This window comes from Ceratotherium simum, chromosome 30 (genome assembly GCF_057802395.1).
Source record: "Ceratotherium simum simum isolate JZ-2026a chromosome 30, ASM5780239v1, whole genome shotgun sequence".
Lineage (NCBI taxonomy): Eukaryota > Metazoa > Chordata > Mammalia > Perissodactyla > Rhinocerotidae > Ceratotherium > Ceratotherium simum.
Window position 1 is genome coordinate 24470461 of NC_141929.1, and position 20976 is coordinate 24491436.

At 41.7% G+C, this 20976-nt stretch overlaps 1 protein-coding gene across 1 annotated transcript in view; it reads left to right on the forward strand.

Annotated features, from left to right (window-relative positions):
• Window positions 1-2282: 2282 nt before the first annotated feature.
• CDH8 (cadherin 8) overlaps window positions 2283-20976 on the forward strand; it is a 335632-nt gene continuing 316938 nt past the window's right edge. Inside the window, exons 1-2 of the mRNA XM_004431676.3 lie at window positions 2283-2551; window positions 17202-17652. Of these exons, the coding sequence (XP_004431733.1) occupies window positions 17401-17652 (252 nt within the window). The 5' untranslated portion in view covers window positions 2283-2551; window positions 17202-17400. The remainder of the gene's footprint in view (window positions 2552-17201; window positions 17653-20976) is intronic.

Consider the following 20976-nt stretch of genomic DNA (forward strand, 5'->3'; position numbering starts at 1 on the left):
TTCACCATTGTTACATTACACTGCATCCTATTAACAGTGGGTGGAATTGTCAAATAGGCAAATGCCCCATCTTTCAGCATCCCTGGATTATTTTAGAAATATCCTTATAGGGCATTTAAAACATTATCCTAATTCTCTTTCACACTGCTTAATCATCCTGACCTTTCCTAAGAATTAGGAGAAAATTAGCAGGAAATTCCTACTGCCGTGCTTTGAGCAGAGATTAGCAGATAGAGAGGGTTACCTTGACTTGTAGTTGGCCAAAATTCAGTGAAGACAAGGTGTGTAACTGCTCTCAGAGTAAATGTGGATAAAGCGAGTCAAAACAAACCCATCCTAACCCAAGGTACTTAAAGACTCTGACTCTTCACTTTGTCAAAATAGTTTTTTTTCGTTTAAGGAAATGAGATTTGAGGATATTGTCTATCTCTACCATTCTGGCTTTCTTTTGAGATGAGTTTGTTACTTATGACAATTCCTAGCCTTCAGTAACACATAACCTTTTCTTTAGTTCTCATAGATGTAAGAAGGTACCCCAAGGAAAGGTTCAGACCATTTGTTCAAAGTGAAAATGAATGTCTGAAAATTAAGCACAACCCAAGATGTGATCTCTTTCTTTGTCCACTTGGGACTGCATGGTCTAGCAGCAGTTATAATTTGACTGAGATGCATTTACTGTTCCTTTTTCCAAGACAGAATTAGCCAATTCCTGAATACCCTATAAGCAGACAGTCTGAGAAGAGAACAAATAGTTACTTAGTGACCGCCTGAGGGGAAAATACCTCCTGGTTCTCTTCACCTCTCCCTCTCTGCAATAATTCACGAAGTTTCTTGTCTATTACAGTTAGAATGTGAAACACACAGATATGAGACCTATAGTCAATATTCTTTTCAACATTTCAGAACAGGGTGTTAGATGCAGTACAAAAAAAAGTCAAATCTGCATAAATATTATAAGCATATTGTGCCTATTTTCTCATTCTGTTCACTCTGTCTCATTAGAATCAGACAGTACAAGCTCTATAGACCTTGTGTCTGGTCCTTTGCATCCTTGTCTGCTTCTGTTTCAGCTCTGTCCCCAGCTGGTAAAACCCTTCCTCAGAGCTCACCTCTAGCACGTAAGGAATGAACTAAATCAGGGTATCCCGTGGAGGGCAGTTTAAAAAAAAAGTAGATTAATTCATCTTATTTTTCACTAATTTTATTAAAAGTTGATCACAGTGGCTGAATATTTCTACCTGTTAGCCTCACTGATGAGAAGAAAAGAAACCTGAATGGACTAATTCATGATCCCTTCTTCTTGCACTGGCTCTACCCCAGGGTGGCCGTTTCTCAAGATCTGAGTGGAGTCCATCAGAGGACTTGAAGGGGCCACAGGCAGAGCATCTCCCCGTGGACGCAGAGGAGCTGCAGGAATGGTGCCTGAGAGGAGATCTGGAGGCTAGACACGTTGAGAAGACCTAGCAATCCCTAGCTTGATTTGCCAAGCAAGTTCTGCTGTTCTTTTTACACCTACTTACTGCGCGCCCCTCGGGGCTGCCCCTCTGCTCTCCCTCATCCCGTCTCCCCAAAGGAGTAGAAGCGTGGGGATATTAGGAATGCGCTCCATCTACAGGACCACCACACACCACCTCTAAATATTAGCGTCTGAGTAGCAGACAGCGGTCTTACAAACACCCCACTCTGCCCGCAGGAGGCTCTTGGAATAATAAGGAGGTAAGCTGCCCATGCACACCCCTTTGCCCTGTCGCAGCCTCTTCCTCCCACGGAAAACAGCTGTGGGTGACTAAGAGGCTTTGCAAGATAACGCTCGCCCCAGAGCTCAGGTAGGACTCGAGAGAGAAAGCTCGCGGGTACCTCCTCCGCATCCTTCTATCATCTGCCAGCCCTCTCAGCCGGGAGCCTGGCCTTCCGCGGGCTGCGCGCACCGCACGAAAGGGCGCATCTTCACCCGGTGGCTCTGGCGGCGGAGACGCGCGGGGCGTGCTCGGGAGCGAGGAGCGAAAAGTTGTGCGCCCACTTGGTAGCTGGCAAGAGGGAACGAGCGAGCGCTGGAGAGCGACGGGGGGAGGCAGGGCGGGGGCGGGGAGGGGGCCTGCTTACATGAATTTCCAAGTGCTAGACCTGCCTCTGCGCTCTGCCCAATGAGATCCGTCAGGGGAGGCACCCGGCTCACTTTTCCACATCACTTCACAGTTACATTTGGCAGGCAGGCGGGCTCGCACGCCGGAGCGCTCAGCCCGGAATTAGTGGATTTATTTGGAATCTCCCTGCCTCCTCGGAGCTCGTCCGCTGTCGCCGGTTTGTGCACGGACGGTAGCGTCAACCCAGCCGCCGCACTTTGTGCTGCGGAACCCCGGAGCCCAGCGCGCCCGCCCCGCATCCCCGCACCGAGCCCCGCAGCTCCGAGAGGCATGAACGGAATCCGGAGGCGCCTGCCCAGCGCTCGGGGACCAGTCGGTGCTCGCCGCCCTCGGGAGCCGACCCCGAGCCCCTCCAGCCATTTGTGAACCAGGAGGCTTGAAATTCGCCAGCGCGGAGCCCCACAAGAGTAAGTCGTCCCCCCTACCCCCCGTTTTCCTCCATGTCCCGAGGACTCAGAAGGGACCGTTTCTTTTAGGAATTCCCATGCCCCTTCGGACACCTTGCGCGCCTCCTTCCCCCTGGATGGTGGATGCGGGTTCCCAGCCCAGGCGCGGGGCTCAGCTGCATCTTCTTTCCTGACATGCACAGCTGATGGGGACACCTCCAGGGTTTTGCCTGTCTTTGCAAACTGCTCTGACAGTAGATCCTGGGAAGTAGCAAGCAGGCTGTGCCCCTCGGGTTTCCCTGCCAGGGTCCCTCCTTGCGGTCGCCTGGCGAATTCGCCGCCTCCCGACACAGGCAGGCGCCGCTGCAGCCGCGCGCCTTCACTGCGGGGTCCGGAGTGCGGCGAATCGGAAGCACCCGCGGCTGGTTGAGAGCCCGAGTGCAGAGGCGAAGGGGCCAGGGATGCCCTCTTGCTGGTTTGCTGCACCGCCCCACCCCCGAGGAGAGGGAGGGCGACCTCCGCGGTGGGGCTGCGGGCCCGCGACTCAGCAGCGAGAGCCCGAGCGCGAGGCTTTCCCACAAGTGGCTGCTCCAGCCTGGGAAGCGCGGGGCCGGCTGCAAACTTGCCGGCTCTGCAGCTGCCCCGCGGCTCTGCAGCCGCCAAGGCGCTGCCCCGCACGCAGGCAGGACCCCCAGGCAGTGTCCTCTCCGAGACTGCGGTCACAGAGGCCCCCTGAGCCGGGGACTCCTCGGTAGCCCCTCTCCCAGTGCCGGCAGAGCCCGGAGCGGCGCTTTCTGTCATTTCATCATTCTCCATCCTTGAATCCTTGGGGGGCGGGCCGCGCCCCTCGCAGGACCGGAGGGAAAGAGTGCTCTCGCCTGGGTTCTGCCAGCGCGTAACAGGTTCATAAGGGACCTACTCCCGTTCTCCCAGGCTCCATCCGAGGCTGGGAGACACTGAAAACCCGCCGCGGCCAGCGCGGATGCCAACAGGTATCCGCAGTTTCCTCCGCTTTTTCCCTCCCCAAGACCAAAGCCGTCCCCCGCCCAATCCGGTGAAACCTCCAAGTTTCGTTATCATTGACCCTTCCCCGCAGGCACCGAGCCGGCGGCACGTCAAGGACTAGCCGTTTGCCTTCGCGAGCGGAGATGGCAGCTGTTTGCTTGGGTTGCTAAATGTAAGAAATCAAACAACATTAATTGTTTATTGTTGCAAACGCACAACATTAGTCTGTAATAGAAAATCAGGCTGGCAGCTGCTCACTTCAGCTCCAATTAAAGGATAGAGCTTATAACCGAGCAGGCGGGAGGGAGAAAAGGTCCTTTCAACTTTACCACCCTTTCCTGAAGATTCCGCAAGAGTTTCCTCTTTAAGAGGCACCATCCCTTAACGCGCCGGGAGCTGCTAATCAGATCATTCGGCGGCTTTCTTTCACCGGGCTTAGCAGTATTTGTGGGCTGACAACGGGAAGGAGGGGACACCGGAGAAGGGATGCGAGAGCACTGCCCTCTCGCATCCGGTACCATCGCCAAGCGGAGAGGAGGGACTGGGGTTGGTTGGGGCCGTTTTGAAGCGCCTGTCCTCTTTACAGCACTCCTGACAGCCATCTCAGTGGTTAACAACCCTCCCTGGGCTGTCACCTCTTGCTTCATTATAGGAGATTTTCAACTGGAAAACTATATGTGGGAAAGAGACATTTATGTAAGATTTGAGAGTGGGATTTTCCATCCATTCAAACCTCGCCGCTGTACCTCACTGCATGCAAAATGAGCCCCGTCGTTCTTGCTAAACACCACTGAAATTTCTGCCTGAAATTTCTGGCTATTGCCTTTCATCAGCTGTGTCCAGTTTTGCAGGGATTTTATCTGGAGAGTGTGTGTGTGTGTGTGTGTGTGTGTGTGTGTGTGTGACAGAGAGAGAGACAGAAAGAGAGATTCTTTTACCTAGAGGCCTGACACCTTTGAAGGATGTTCTCTGAGGGTTACATTTTTCCCCCCCTCAAAGGGAGATCTCCATAATCATCATGTCCAGACATGTTTTTCCACTTCCCTGAGCTCTGTGGCTGAAAGAAATTCTAGGGTTATCTCTCTTATTAAATAATAATACTAATAATAATATTCTGTAATTCTGCTGTAGCAGATTTGAAGCTCCCCATAGCATAGTCATTTCATGCTGGAGCGGTCACAAGATTTCAAATCACCATTGATATATTTTTTTCTGGACTCTGAAGAGGGCTTGGAGTTGAGAAAATCTGTTCTGAAAACAGAGAGAAGAGCCTTCCCAGTAACTCTGGGGATTGCTTCATTTAGGGCTCTTCAGTGGCAGTTCATCTTCCTTATTCTGCTCCCCACATCACCCCAATGAGTGGGTATCCCAAGACCATCACAAATAGGCCAGATATTTTAGAGACACTGGTTAATGTTCTCTGAAATTTCTGCTGTAATGCTGTCAGTCGAACTTTTTAATCTTTCTCCCTTGCAACCTGGATCTTGTATTTCCAATTATTATCACTATTAAAAATCAATTATTCTGCTTTATAATCTATAGTCTCCTAAAACTCTCAAGACTCCTGATGAGTAAATCTCTCCACCTAAGACTCTTAACATTTTTTTTGGCTGCATTATTGGTGTCCGGCTTGCGTTTCTTGAGCTCTTGAAGGGGTTATGAATTTAGCTGAAGAACAGTCTTATAGCAGCTCTCACTAGAATAGCAGCTCCCTTTGTGTGCTGTACACATATCAACTCTAAAGGGAAGGAAGTCTTTAACCTGAAAATAACTTTATTAGGGTATCATGTGGCACTCTGCTCAAGACAGAATTCATCTAAGGCGACCCCTTAATTTAGCACTGAACACACTTTAAGTAGCCAGTGGTGGTATGCTCTGTGTAAAAAAATGAACAAATAAACAAACAACCCATAAAACATACTCAGCAGGATGGAATAGACCACTTGAGAAGGCGTTTGTAAAGGCTGTTAGATGAATACACTCATGATGCAACATTTCCTTGTAAACAGATTTAAAGTCTGATAGTCCTTGTTAGCAGGGAGCATCAGAATGTTGGAGCAATGCAATGCAACTTCAAATAATTAAGGCATAATGATTCTATTCAAGAAATTCTACCTCAGGGCTTTGCTTTCCAGGTTCCCTTCATTGTTTATTCGTGAGGAAAAAGGCATAAACCCGTATAGAAAAGTTAGAATCCATAGTTCATCAACTGTTCAGATAACCTTATTCTCATATAAGTAAATTAATACTTTAAAGAAAACAAATAATAATCTTTATTTTTCTACTCAAGGTGGCACACCTTACGGCTTTATCAACATTCCAATCTGAGCAAATTTTCTATGCAAAACCAAAAGCTTCTCATGGGGAAAATGACGTTCAATTTGTATTTCCAACCACACTTTTCTGGTCCATCAGCAAAGTTTTATGTTTGAAAAATCAAAGAACAAGCATAAATCAGAGTAGCCTTTCGATTATAGATGCAATCTAAGGTCCCAAGAGTTTTTTGGGAAATATTATGCTCCGTGGTGCTGCTGATACTGGTTTCAGTTATTTTATATTTCTTAAAATGTTATTCAGAGAAGCAGAAAAATAAATGCACTTTTCTCTGTTCTCAGCACTGTTGGCATTTACAGCTGAAATGGACTAACTTTGCTTTTTAGTTTAGGAGGTGTCTCCCAACTGGTGTATTGTGTACCTCCTACACAGTGTAGAATTAAACCAAGGCTGATTCTTGTTGCGCTGTATTATGTGGTGTACATGCATACAAACACACACACACACACACACACACACACACACACACACAGGAAGCTTAGTTCTAGAAAACCTGAAAACATGCCCGGAAAACTAACTCATGTATTGTTCAAGTCTGAGATTTTTATCTTGTTTCCTTTGCCATTTCATCTGCCTTACATTATTTGATTTGCCCTCCTGGCTTCTTGGATTTGTATATTGACCAGTCTTTAAAAAAAATTATCTGTTTGTGGTGCTGGAAAAATTGTTCCAGAATCTCGTAAATGCATATTTGTGAAATACAATAATATTTTGATGGACCAAGGTTGTCATCTGATTTACTGGGGCTTAATTAACCAAAGAGCTATTAGTCCTCTCTCATTTTATTCCCATAGAAAGTTGTGATGAGCAATATATTTCTGCTGAACTGTTGGTTCTTGCCTCTAGAACCTGCTTCAGATGTAACCACAAGGAGAAAATTAGTTGAACCTGGCAACTTCAAAAGGTCAGAAAAAAAAGTTCAAGGGATGCCATTTAGCTGCTTCCGCCATATGTGGCTGCCAACTAAATCTCCATTGCCACTTCATGGCAAAGCACCAGGGCCAATACTGTTTCCTTTTTTCTCTCATGTCCCAAGCTTTTATTTCCTGGGTTTTAAATGTCATGTGCCGTTTCCTATCATAAATATCATCCACCTTCTTACTTTTAGAAGTCTTGTTTTTTTTAAGTTCTATTAGTAGGTATAAGTATATATAGATGTGATTTTCTGTCTCTTTAGAAAGCACCCTAGTAGAATAACATTTGCATTTAGAACCTTCAGACACTTTCCTTCCCTACCCTCACAGCCAAAGACCATTGCAAATGCTAGAATGATGGTTGGTTGAGGGCTAATCCTAGAGTTGGTTCTGAGTAAACATTTATTTAATGCGTTAACAATTAGTAAAGACTACCCTCCCTCCCTTTACTAGGTGATTCTCAATAAAGGGGAGAGTGGGATACAATCATATCGAAAGTCCGATATTGTGACTATCTACCTCAATTTTCTCTACAGAAATTTCATAAATTGCCTTAAGTTTATTTTAAGACACAACTTTTCTATTTTTTAAATTGATTTTATTCATGTTCCACAAAGCATATTTTTTCTCCCTCAAAATCATATTTTAAATGATATAGGAATATAAAAATGACATAATTCAGCTTTGTAAAAGTGAGAATGACTCCAAGACCAGACTTGCATCCAGAATGCCATTAAACTATATGTGATGAAAGTTGTATTTTATTGGGGAAAATGCTCTAATTATGGAAGTGTTTTATGTGTAACTCGGTGGACGTACGTCTCCCATGCTGGGAATGTCTAAAAAAATAACCAAGGAAGAACTTACTTCTTCTCTCCCTCCTTTGCTATTCTGTCTCTCTTTAATATATTTTATATTTGAAATGAAGAGTTTCTGTTAACCTCATGTGAATTGCAAGTCTGAATGTCTTAGAAGACAATTCTATACTTTTGATTTTAATCAACAGGATCCCTGGCCCTCATATATACACACAGGAAAAAAATATTATATATTCCGTGATAAGGTCCTTCTGTGGATGTTTTCATTGATATTTTAAGCATGTTGAATATATTGCAAAGGAATATTAAATGGAATCTTCTAAATTCTGTCTATGTATATCATTAAGTGAAAATGTTATCAGAGTCTATTCACGTTCTGTTACCAGTGAGAACAAAATTTTCCATGCATTGTTTCTTTCTAGATAGATTAATGCATAAAATATGATTATTTGATTCTTGATGTGACACAAATAACAAAATAAGATGATTGGGGAGTGATATAAATGTCATAAGGGAATGCTTTTCTTTCTTATACTACCTCATCTCCAAAATTTGATAGAAAAATTTCAAGGGCACATTCCATTCTTTATTAGTCTATTGTTATTTGAACTTGACAAGTAGAATTTTACTTTTCTGTGTCCAAATATTTCCATCTTCAAATGTGGATACTCAAAAACATGAAAACAATTTAGTCCGTACCTCTTTTGATTAGAGTAAAACATACTTGTCTTTGTCTTGTCTTGGAGTTTCACTAAAATATAGTAACTGAAGATAGTATACTTATTTTAGAATCCTTATAAGAAATTTAATTAATTTTCATAAACTGTATACATTTTGTGTGATATCTCAATATTCTTTTTGTCAAGTGATTGCTTGCTATCTATCTGACTGTCTACCCATCATCTGTGTCCGTAGTTCATGGTAACAGTGTCAGTGGGTGGTTTTTAACCTATAAAGTCTTTGAAACATGGAAGAATGACAGTAAAGTGCACTTGTAAGGCTGGTTACTACACAGTATAATCTAATTGGCAGAATCTTGACTTATTGTTTTGGCTTGTGACTTGTGACTTGGCTTCATTTCAATTTTAGTATTACAGACTCTGTAGCCCTGGTTGTGTGATATAACTGATTTTAAACATTGCCACATTTCTTAAGCAAGAAGGGAGTGCTTCTAATTTCTAACTATCATCACTGGTGCTATAATTCCTTGAAATAAATAGAAAAAGTTTGTTGACTACTTCTGGAAGAAGATCTTACCTGAACTCAATCTCTAATTAGCATTATCTCCTCTGAGCTTCCTTCTGAGTACTGTTTAGACATCACTTTGGCCTTATTTTTGAATTAGTTAGGGACAACTCAGTTGGACCATTCTCACAAGAATGTAGAGATGGTTATGAAATGCAATGAAATTTTTCTTGTAGAAATACCTGAATAGAAACAGAATAGATTCATGTTTTTCAATGAGTGGTTACAATTTGATTGAAAGCGAATAGCTCTCGTGTGGACATGTAATGCTTACACTTTACCCTCTCTGGAGAAAATAGTGAAGGACAATGCTGTGTCTTCTATGGAAAGAAGAGACATGATTTCTCTAGGAGGTTAAAAATACCGCCCTTTAGAACCCTATAAAATTATTTGAAATCATTAATTGTATGTTAACTGTGGGTAGGGAAAACTATAAAATGCTGTTTCATTTATATCCAACTTAGGGCCGGCCCCGTGGCTTGGTGGTTAAGTGCGCGCGCTCCGATGCTGGCGGCCCGGGTTCAGATCCCGGGCGCGCACCGAGGCACCGCTTCTCCGTTCATCCTGGGGCCGAGTCCCACATACAGCAACTAGAAGGATGTGCAGCTATGACATACAACTATCCACTGGGGCTTTGGGGGGAAAAAATAAAATAAATAAAATCTTCATTTATATCCAACTTGGTTCATGCCATTTTTTTTTTAAAACCAAAAGTTGGAAAATCCCTGGAATTTTCCCCAGTGTTGTACACAGCAAGAAATTGAAATAAAATAATTTTTAAACATCTATCAAGATTCTTTGTTAAGTATGTGAAACATTCAATAAATAGTAACTATTATTGCTACATTGACGAAGAATTTTACATGCCTTATCTCATTTAATTTTTTCCATAGTCCTTTAAGTTAGGAAACACATCAGTTTCTTCCTCTGCCACAGTTGAGATAAATTGGCCCAGGTCGCTTATCTTATGAATGGCAGAACTGTGATTCAAACTACTTCTGTCTGGTTCGAGTCAATGTTCTCAACCACTGTGCCATGGAGCTCCCCACAGTTCAACCGTATTACAAGATTTGTGAGAGTAAGATTCATTCCTGTTGGTTGCTGTGATTTAAAAGGTGCTGATTCTCAACTTTGAGAGTTCTCAGGGTAAACTTTGAAATTGGCCTCCATACATGAAGGTCAAGGAGAGGCCAAAGAAAGAGGAAGATCACTCCAGATTGGTAGGTGGCAGTTTTAATAAGCAAGGGAATTTACTTACAAGTCTTGTCTTGGGTGGCTGAGAAAGGAGTAGATCTCTTCACCCACCCACCAGAATGTTAAGAGATTATACAGAGCCATTAACTGAGTTCAGTCACGTGTACAGTCCAGATGGTTTCAACAAGTTACTCTCTCCAGGCTGCATTCTTGAAGTGACTCCTAGTGCGCAAACAGTGGATAGAACAGATATTCCAAGGACGGGGAAGGGAGTAAGGAGCCTCCAATTGCCCAGGTCCTCCTCTCGGGTCATCTGGTGGTCACGTCCTTTTGATGACCTCCTTCAAGAAAGTGCCAGAACAAATTGTTTTCACTCATTAGGTCTTTGACTATTAAATTTTGAGCAGGTGATTTAAAGAAGCAAAGGATGTGTCTTTTAAATGGAGAAGGAGCAATTAAGATTAGACTTGAGAAATGACTTCCTGGCACGACTATGTCTGTAATCGGCAAGGGAAGTGTGAGGCTTATATTCATCTTTTGGAAATGATTTCAATACAGTTCTGCCTTAAGAAAGTCCAGCAGACTAGATTAATCTTCAATATCTTAACTAACCTGATGATTCCCAGAAAGTTTTATAAACAAAGGTCTGGGTCTGTAACGTTAGAAAAGGGATCTTATTTCGACCTGCTTGTCTTTGTCATAGACTTAGTCACTCTCATTCTGAAATTTCTATAACAGATAGAAAAGCTTCTATGTGAAGAACAAAGTTCTGACTCCATCTCGGGAAAGGAGAAGAAGGTATTTATTTATTTATGCCAGGGTAACCGTTAATTATGGAATTTAAAGAAACTAAAGCTCCTGGTAGAAAAAGAGTAGCATGTCAATAACAAAGCAAAAAGTGGATTTGGCAAGTATTATTCCGTGTGGCTAAACAAGCAAATGATATGCTTTTGGATAGATAGACAGCTGGATAAATATATGGTCTGATGCCAGAGAAAGATGACCAGAAGGGTTGCCGCTGGGGGGAGAAATAAACAAACAAACAAACAAATACAAGATTGTGTATATGTGTAAATTAAAAAAATTAGAATCCTGTTCTGCCAAGGGAATCTGGTCGGGGAATTCTGAAGGCATTAGGAAAGGCGATTCTCTTGTATTATTTCTATTTGGACACATGCAAGTATTGTTCATCTCTAACATCCAACCACCTTCCCTACATGTTCTGCAATAGTCATCGATGGCTTGGCGTGAATTGCACTGAGCCACACGCTACATCGCATGCCCCATGTTCCTGAAACACCACTTTGAATTCAATGTGCATTTACCTGTTTGAAAGCAGCCTGCTAATGGCTCTAAATTCAAGGTCAGAAACATTCTTAATAGAAACTCTGTGGTCCTGTGTGTCATTTTTGCTTCCGTGAAATATTGTGGCCACTAAGCCCAGTGGCTAATAAAAGCATAATTTCCTGTCAACCACAATAATCTGCTGGATTAAATCCTAAAATGTCTGTAAAAGCCTGTTTTTATTTTAGGCTTCATTTATCAGTGTGGGGCTCATCATTTGGAACTTTAATCTACGTTGTTTACAAAATCGATGGTGCAATATGTTTTTGCATAATGATTTAACATATCTGAGAATTGACAGAGTTCACCTTAAAAAAATGTTGGGGTCAGCAGAGTAAGACCCAGGCTGTGATTAGAACTAGCTCTAAAATGTGAGTATGAATGAAAAGTCAGATTGCAAGTGTCTTATCCAAGAGACGATATCTTCTTATGGGGAAATTCTAAAGACTTTTTTAAGTTGTAAGGATTCCAGAGAGATTGTAAAAATCTCTTCTTCTCACTCTCTAGGTGTAAATCAATGCGGGAGCATTATAATAAAGTGGATTGTTTGGTCAGACATACATACCATGGTTGGAAAATCTAAAAATAAATTGATTTTTTTACCCAAGCTTTACAACCCTGCTCAATTTCTTCTTCCTTGCATAGAGTTAAGCAGTTTGTGTATGCACTTACTATTCACAATGTTTATTAATTCTGATGACAGTGACATAGCATTCGGTTGCATCTCAAGAATTCCTATAAAGCTATTTTCTGATCATCAAAGAGGACCATATTAGCTCTGCCCCGGGCTGAGGTGCAAGCATATAAATAGTATGGTTCTAATCGTCACAGTAGAATCCCATTTTTCTCCAAGTGGCAGACTTTGCTGGAGTGAAGGCCAAGTCTCACCACTCTCTGATAGCATGCATGTGCCTGGAAATACAACAGTTAGCTGGGCAGTTTTCCCAGTGTCACGCATAAAGTAGATATGGGGTGAGGGAAGTATATTATGACATCATACAAAACCCTCCAGTGCAGGGTTTCCCAAAGTCTGATATATGTGCGTACTCCTGTATGCACGATGATAAGAAGTGCATGGGCATGGCATTAAATGACGAGGAAGAGGAAGTGACTTTCCCACCACACGATTGAATCCTACAAGTCAACTTATGGAGAAGGTCTGAGTTGGGAGCTGGTCTTGTTCTCTGGAACCCCAGGCTTCCCAAACTGCGGTCCTCAAATCAGTAGCTTCTACATCACAGGAGAGATGATTAGAAACGCAAAGTCCCAGGCCCCAGCCTAGATTTACTGGATCAGAATATGCATTTTAGCAAGATTTCTGGGTGATCTGTATGCATATTAAAGTTTGAGAAGCATCCCTCAAGGGGTGTCCTGGAGGTCACTCTCACTGTTCTTACCAGAGCTGATTGTTAAATTTTCAGGAATTCTCTGAGCTGGTTAACGGTCACACTGAAAGCTCAAAATTGGTGGAGATGGAAGTATTTATATCATGGAAATCAGAAATCAGGGATGCTTTTTTCTTTCAGAGAGCCACTTGTTAAATATTTAACAGCACATTCTTGCCACTAACTGTTGCTAGTCTTCCTTTTTAGCAAAGAGAGAGAAGACCTCAGGCTATGACAGTATCTAGTTAAGTGAAAATAAAACATTATTTAAAATCCCAATCTCTCTGTGCTTCAGTTTGTTTATCTCTAAAATGAGAATGATGATAATAAAGTAATAATAATATTTACATCATAGGGTTATTTTGAATAGTAGCTATGAATACATACCTACCTATGTGTGTGTGTATGCATATAATGTAGGTATATACATGTTTATATGTAGTCTTCCTTGATGACTTATTGTTATTCAAACACTTTCTAAGCGTTCACTGTTTATCTTTTTGTGACAAAGAATATTTTTTCCATTTTTAAATAAATATTTACAAAACTGAGACTACTTCAATAATTTGTAAAGTAATAGTACAAGTGACTCAAGAACTTGGCAAAATTTGACAAGGGGGTATATGAGTGTTTCAGGTGCTAGAAGCTCTGTACAGGGGGAGTAGTGGGAAGGACCCCTATGGATGAAGAAGGGTTTCCACGGAGTCGGGCTAATTTCTCCCTGGAGCTCTGCCACTGACTGCTGGACGTTAACCAAGTCACTCCCCTTTCTCTGAAAAATGAGGAGCTGGATTGGCATAGCACTCATCTGTCTCCCATGCTTTCTCCATGCGATGGCACCTATATTTATTTCCCAAAGCTTTGGAGAAATCAAACATGCTCTTCTCGTCACAAAGAACTGACAGAGAAGAGGACACCCTATTTGATGTGTTCTCTGTAGTCTATGACTAGGATGAATTTGGTGGGTAGGGAGAAGATGCTGTGAGCATGGATTGGATGATCTAGTAAGTAAAGATTTGAAAACTACCCCAGGTGCTGATTCATTCAGAAGTCCTGGATTAGTTGGTGGTCTTATTTCTGTCCATCGCTTGACTTACATGTCCTTTTGCACCTACCCCCTCTCCCCAGTTGGGTAATTCCTTCTCAACATTTAGATGACACCTCCTCCAGGAAGCCTTCTTTAATTCTGCCAAGATGATTGGCGTACCCATCACTCTGTGTTCCTCTAACCCTCAGACTATGTTTCACTTAATACTGTAAGCATGTATTTCTTAGTCTTCCCCTGTTAAACTCTTCACTTCTTGAAGATAAGAGCTCTGACCTGTTTGCCTTTCTATCTCCAGTGCCTGACACACAGTATATGCTCATCCAATATTTATATAACGAGAGGGGGCGGTATGTGTTAAGAAAGAGAATTTTGGAGTTAGATTACCTAGATTCAACTAATGGTCTGCTCTTTACTGGAGGTGCTTTTGGGCAAGTCACTTTATTATTTTGTGCCTCTGTTTTGAACAAAACAGTGTGAGGCTTAGTAAGCTATATCTAACTGTAAGAGATTGTGTTAATGGATACTATTTTTGGCTGTGCATATAGTCCTTTATTTATTAATCCATTCATTCTAATTAATGAAGCTAAGTCACTGTATAAAATTGTTTAAGGGTCTATTATCACTTTTTGCCTGATTCTGGGGAGTTCAGAGAGGGCACCAATCATGTCACATTCCATCCTGAGTGCCACTTGGTGACTTCCATCAAGGAAATGTCTATTATGAGTTTAAATTGGGATTAAACTTCCTTATCCCAGAATCATTAACAGCAGAGCAGATGCCAGAGTATATTTGCAGAGTATTTGGCACAATATAAAAATAACTGTACATTCTAGCCTTTCCTCATTGCTTTACCAAGATTATCTCTTAATCCTCAAAATAAATATGTTAGATAGTTATTATTATAGTTGTTGTTGTTAATTGGCCCCCAGTTATACAACTGGTAAGTGTAGTTCCTTAACCAGAATTCAAACCCCAGGCAGACTGACCCTAGAGGAAAGTCTCACAGCCATCTCAGGGTTCGGCCTCTATAGCATTCAGGCCAGTGGAGAACGGCATCCGTGGCTTTTGAACATTCAGGTATGGCCTATCCTGGTATAGTTGGAGAAAATAAGTCCCTTTTCTCTCAGAAGTGTTTAGGCTGAGGCTCTGTGACTAGAATGAATCTCACCTTCCATGTAATATGGTCCAGCTCGTCCCTCACCAGCATCATCCTCATCCTCCCACATACCACTTAGGGAAGATTTTTGAGTGTCTGTGTGTCACTCTCGTTACCTTGCCTATTCCTACTGCAGAGGTCATGCAGCTTACTTCTTTGCTCATTCATTTGACTTTTTTACCAAAGCCTCTCAAGGACAGGGACCATGTCAACACCACCCTCAGAGTCTGGCTCAGGAAAACCACAGGAACCATAGCTTAGTGAGTGCTTCACACGTTCTGGCCGCTTTACATAAGTCTTGTTTCTGAATCGCCCTATGGCCTGGAAAGTAGGAATTATTGTTGTTGCCATTTTGCAGAGAGAAAACTGAAGCTCAGAGGACTTAAGTATCTCATCCATCGTTACAGAGACAGCCAGTGGGGTGAGCTGGGATTCAAACTCAGGTTTATCTGCCTCCACAACAGGCACTGCAGCATATGCAATACTCCTTCAGCATCATCCTGGCCCCACGTCTAGGAGAGAGCATGGCATGTGATGGGCGTGCTATACACACTGTTTAAATAAATCAGTGCATTGGCAATTCAGAAAGATATTAATACTTTGGGATTCCCTATTGAGACCCTTTGAATTTTGTGGTGTTTTAAGTTTGAAGCCTGCAAAGGTCTGCTCTCACACTGGGTTGAGAAAGTCTTAATGGAAATCAGTTTTAAAGGAAGGCCTGATTTCTCTGCAAGGGCTGCAATTCTAGGGAAAGTAGAGGACGTGGTTCTGGACTCTTCCATGAGCTGCTTCCCTATTGAAAGCTTTTCTTCTCTTCAGTTCCTAAAACAACTGCTACTTGCAGTGGCTCCACTGTGCACTCATCAGAGTGGGGGGCCACTTTGGGGGTCCAGAGTCCTAGTGGTTGAGCTGAGCCCAGGAAAAAGATGACGAGCAGGGCGATTCCACCGGCCATCTTGTTAGATCAGACACTGCCTATATTTGCAGCAGAATCCGGGTCTGCCCCTTTCAGCTGGCTTCACTAAGGCCACTCACCAGCCGCCAATGTTAATGACTTTCTTGTTTCCCCATTCTGAGCCAGAAATGAACCAGGGACACCGAGGTGAAAGGTATCCTACCCCATTATGAATCCCCTGGGCCAAACCGATCTCAATGGTGTCCTGAGGAATTATTTTCCCATTTAATCTAATTCAGCAAGGCTTCTCTCTGGGATCTGCAGTGAACATTATTTCTTTAAAAATAATTTTTTTGAGAGGGGAGAAACACATTTTGCCACACTGAAGGTAAGCAAAAAATGTATTTGACACCTCTGGTAATGGGGAATTTTTTTGGCCCAGCCCTTTCTGAATCTCCTCAGTTGAAAATTGTATTTTTACTGTATTTCATTCCCAAAGGAGCTTTTCATAATTTAAATCTCCTGTTCAACTGTACATTTAGAATGGGAGCCTTGACACTGCCCTGATTATAGCATACATGCTGGACATTACAGAATTTCTCTCTGGGAGCATTCTAATTTTATTCACTCATTATTAGCATCTTGGCGGAGAATTGCATTCTGCACCCTGAACTGGAAGATCCTTTCTGATGGGTTGTGGCAGCTAAGACTGTAAAAACTAGGGAAATTTCCCTTTCCATTCTCATTTGTAAATTAAAAAAAAATTTTTTTTTTAAATTTTAGCTATTAAAGGCTAGTTTCTTTACATAGCTCAGCGTAAACTAGAACCCATCTTTAAACTGGGAAAGAAAGAAAGGGAGAGAGAGAGAGAGAAAGAAAGAAAGAGACTTGCAACCTCTACAAGAGTATAAGAAGGCTGCATTAGTATGTACCCCAACTTGCATTACAAATAGAAAAAAAATATAAGGAAAGAGAGAGTGGGAAGGATGGAGAGAGTGAAAGGAGGAAGGCAAAAAAGAAGGCAGGAAGAGAGGGAGGGAAGGAGGAAGGCAAGAAGGAAGGAGGGAAAAGAGAATTTCTATTACTTGAACAGTTTTTGATAAGTGACACAGATAGAAAATTAATACTAAATTAATTAATAGTAAAATCTAAATAAAGCTTGAATAAAAGAACCTATTAGCCTACTTGTTCTAATTCCTCTGATCCACTTTCTTAATCCAAGAGTTTGGGAAGTGCCTACTGTTGTTCATTTACTTGCTTTCAAAAAGCAGGTGATTTTGTTTTAAAACCTGTTGCAGTGGACATTTATCTTTCTTCCTCCTTGTTTTTGCAGGACATTTCAATGAAAAGGAAAGCCAATAGATGGTGGTCTTAGAAAAACTGTTTAGACAATGTCTGTTTCCTGTGCTATAAACACGTGGCAGAGCTGTAAGTAAATGCTCGGCACTGCATGATGAATTGGATGGCTGCAGACCGGAGGCAAAAAAAATAATTGTCTCATTTTCGTGGTGATTTGCTTAACTGGTGGGACCATGCCAGAACGGCTAGCGGAAATGCTCTTGGATCTCTGGACTCCATTAATAATATTATGGATTGCCCTTCCTCCCTGCATTTACATGGCTCCGATGAATCAGTCTCAAGTTTTAATGAGTGGATCCCCTTTGGAACTAAACAGGCTGAGTGAAGAACAGCGAATTTTGAACCGCTCCAAAAGAGGCTGGGTTTGGAATCAAATGTTTGTCCTGGAAGAGTTTTCTGGACCTGAACCGATTCTTGTTGGCCGGGTAAGCTTTGTTTTTAAGATCTCAATTTCGGGATCTGTTCTTGGTCTTTAGATCTTAAACGTCTGACTGTCACAGTTGTTAACACACTTAGCTGTAAGTGCTTTAGTCCAGTTAGTTTATCTATTGGTTTCCTTAGGAATATGAATAATCTCATAGTAACAGTTTTAAGTGTAGACTAACTACTCCTCTGGGAGAAGCTCATCTCCTCCACCTCTTCCACTCCATCAGAGCTACAATAACACTTGTATAATGCACACACAAATAAGCTTTTCTTTCTCATTTTATACAAGAAATCTGCATGCCAAACCTTTTCTCTAGTTTATAGGACTTGGAAGAGGTGTGCGTTTTTCCTCGGTTTGAATTACTACCACCTCGATTCCTAAGATGTTATTTCGTTTCATTTTATTTTGAGGCCATATATCTCCAATTGCAGCTAGATTTTCTCCTTTTTTGTTTCATTTTTTGTTTGCTTGTTTGTTGTTTCAGTCATTAAGCTAGGATGGAGGAAGGGAAATTCTTCGAGTGGATGCTAAACAGTGCTTTGTACTGTAATTCTATAAATTTTGCAATAGAAAACTAATTCATTCATTCTTAGATGGAATCAAATGTATAAAATCAAAATTTTAGTTTAGTGGTGTGTGTGCACACACGTGCATGTGTTAGACTACATTTACATCTGTTTTGTTGTCGCTGGCAGGTTAGACAAATGTTCCTTGTGTAGATAAGTGCTACCTGCTTTCCAAAATCACACTGTGGGTTATTGAAGACTGTACATGTTTATTCCTCAGAACTGTTCAGAAGCCTCTGTTAACTTTGACGCACGCCATCATCATAGGTAGAATTCCAATTATGAGCCTGCCAAAGGCTGAGTTTCCTGATAAATCAGATTCAGAAGTGAATCATGCCAATATTATTCATTTCCCAAATGCAGTGATTTCAAAGAAAAGTAGGAGGGGAATTAGATATTGATCTTCAAGACTTGAGTTCACTCTTTTGTGTTTTACTGGGAGCTCCTGACTGCCTTCCTGCTTCTACCTCATTGTCTGGCAAAGCAAAAGGAGCCTCCCCAAGGATTATGTTTTCTCATTTTATATAGTTCTACTTGGACGAAGGAAACTTGGATGAGGCGATATCATGAATCACTCAATGAATTTCTAGTGAACCCTTCCTCTGTGCCAAATACTCTTCTAGGCACATAGGAGCATATCAATGAACAAAATGATGATCCATGCCTCCATGGCATTCTGGCCAATACTGAGTGTTCATTATGTGTTAAGCACTATTGTAAAACACTTTGTGAGCACAATCCTATTTGATTCTAACAATAGCTCCCTCTCCCTCTTTCTGTATATGCGTGTGCGTATATGTGTGTACTTATACACACATATACAAATAATATGTGTATAAATCAGGTCTACACTCCTTTTTTCATAAGTCCAAAATACAAAAATCTCTGAAAGATTTTTTTGTATGCTTGATACAAACTCAGGTAGCAGAACTGACTTGAGAGTATTTCTAGTCATAATGCATCCCATTGCTGTGACTTGTTCACATATTTCCCAGGAGAAATGTTAACGTGCTTGATTACAGGGTGCCGGCCCAGACCCTGTTGAGAGTATTGCTTACTGTACAGTTTATATATCCTAATGTTTTTAAATGTGAAAACGTCTGAATTCCAAAACACATCTGGCACAGTGGGTTTTGAATATGGGCTTCTTGACCCGCATTGTCTTTTTTTGTAAGTGCAGACAGAGACTTAGATGGATTAATAAAGCAAACCAAGATCATAGAGCTAGTAAATGATCTGAGTTTGAATCACGTTGGGAATTCCCAAGGCAATAATTTTACTCACGGTATCCCATTACATCTTAGTAACTAGCTACCATGTGTTTAAACTATAATTTGCACTTAAGAGTTATAGAACATAGAATGCAAAGTCCTTAAATTCCTACTTTCTAATATTCAGAACTTCTTTAATGAGCCCTAAGGCAAGTCATAATATGAAATTCTGGATATACATGCATACGTACATAATTGATGAGTACTTTCTCCCTGTTTCTGTTAGTTAATTCCTTTTGAAGGTGTAACACTCTGATTATGTCTTATATAATATAAATAACCAAACACTCTATGCCCGGAATAACTTTCCACTTTTATGTGAATAGAAAAAATAATTAAATTGGAGTTTGTTTTGGATTCATACAATCTGGTGACTAATTTCACCTCCATCCTTTAAATGAAGTAATAGAGATAGAGGCAAACAGCCAGGCATTCAGCATCCTTTTGTGACTTAATAATACTGAAGAAATTCATGCTTCTTTGAATGACAGAAATGTTGCTGGCGGACCTTAGAATCTGGAAATGGCCAAATGCTCCTGAGTCTTGATGACTGTGGTTATTAGTTAGTTCTTTCCCTGCTCCCTACTACGGCCAATTCCCAAACAATTGTTAAATCAAAGTTAAACTAATTTTCTGAAGAACTTTTCTGCAAAAGTTTCCAACCATACGTGTTTCCCCTTAAAGAAAATCCTCCTGAATTATTACAGCTTAGCCTTGAGGATCTTGGGTTGTAGCGAAGCCAAAAATACATTTCAGGTGACTGCTTCAGATTATGAGTCAGGCTGAATGTGGGGATGATCCCTATCGGGGTGCCCACCGGTGCTTAACAATGTTTTATCTCTGTGCACGCTCTTCCGGATCCGACTCTAAACCACTTCATTGCTGAGCTTCTCCCCGGGAACTGGCTGAGAAGTATTAGTTACTTATGGGCATACCTGCTCTTTAAAAAGCCCTCCTGCAGGTCACCGTGGTGGGGGCCTCGGGCCTGGCAGACTGAGTTCAAGCTTAAGGGCAGAGCCAGTTTTTGAGTGATTGGCTCCCCAGAGCTTCACATATACCCTTACGTCATCTATTGTCAGTTTTTACTTTATTGGTAGGCAGCTGGATGCAGAGAAAGAACTAAGCCTTAGAGATGCATTCTCCAGGAGTTTGAATATTGGCTTTGCCACTTTCTGGGTGTTAACTCTGGGAAAGTTATTAAAGCTCTTCAAGGGTTATACAAAAAAGATAAATGAGAGTATATAAGAACAAATAAAATGAGGTATGCATAGTGCCTGCACATAGTAATTGTTATAATTGTATTCTTAATTGTGCGTGCGTGTATGTGTGTTTGTGTAGTTGGAGTGGTGGACAAACTGACAATTACATCACTAGGTGAGCACAAGACTCTGTGTGCCCAAAGAAAGGGCCCATTCAATTGGCCCAGGTTGCTTAGGGTGGACGTGATGTTTTGGTGTGTCTTGAGGAGTGACTGTCACTTAGCTT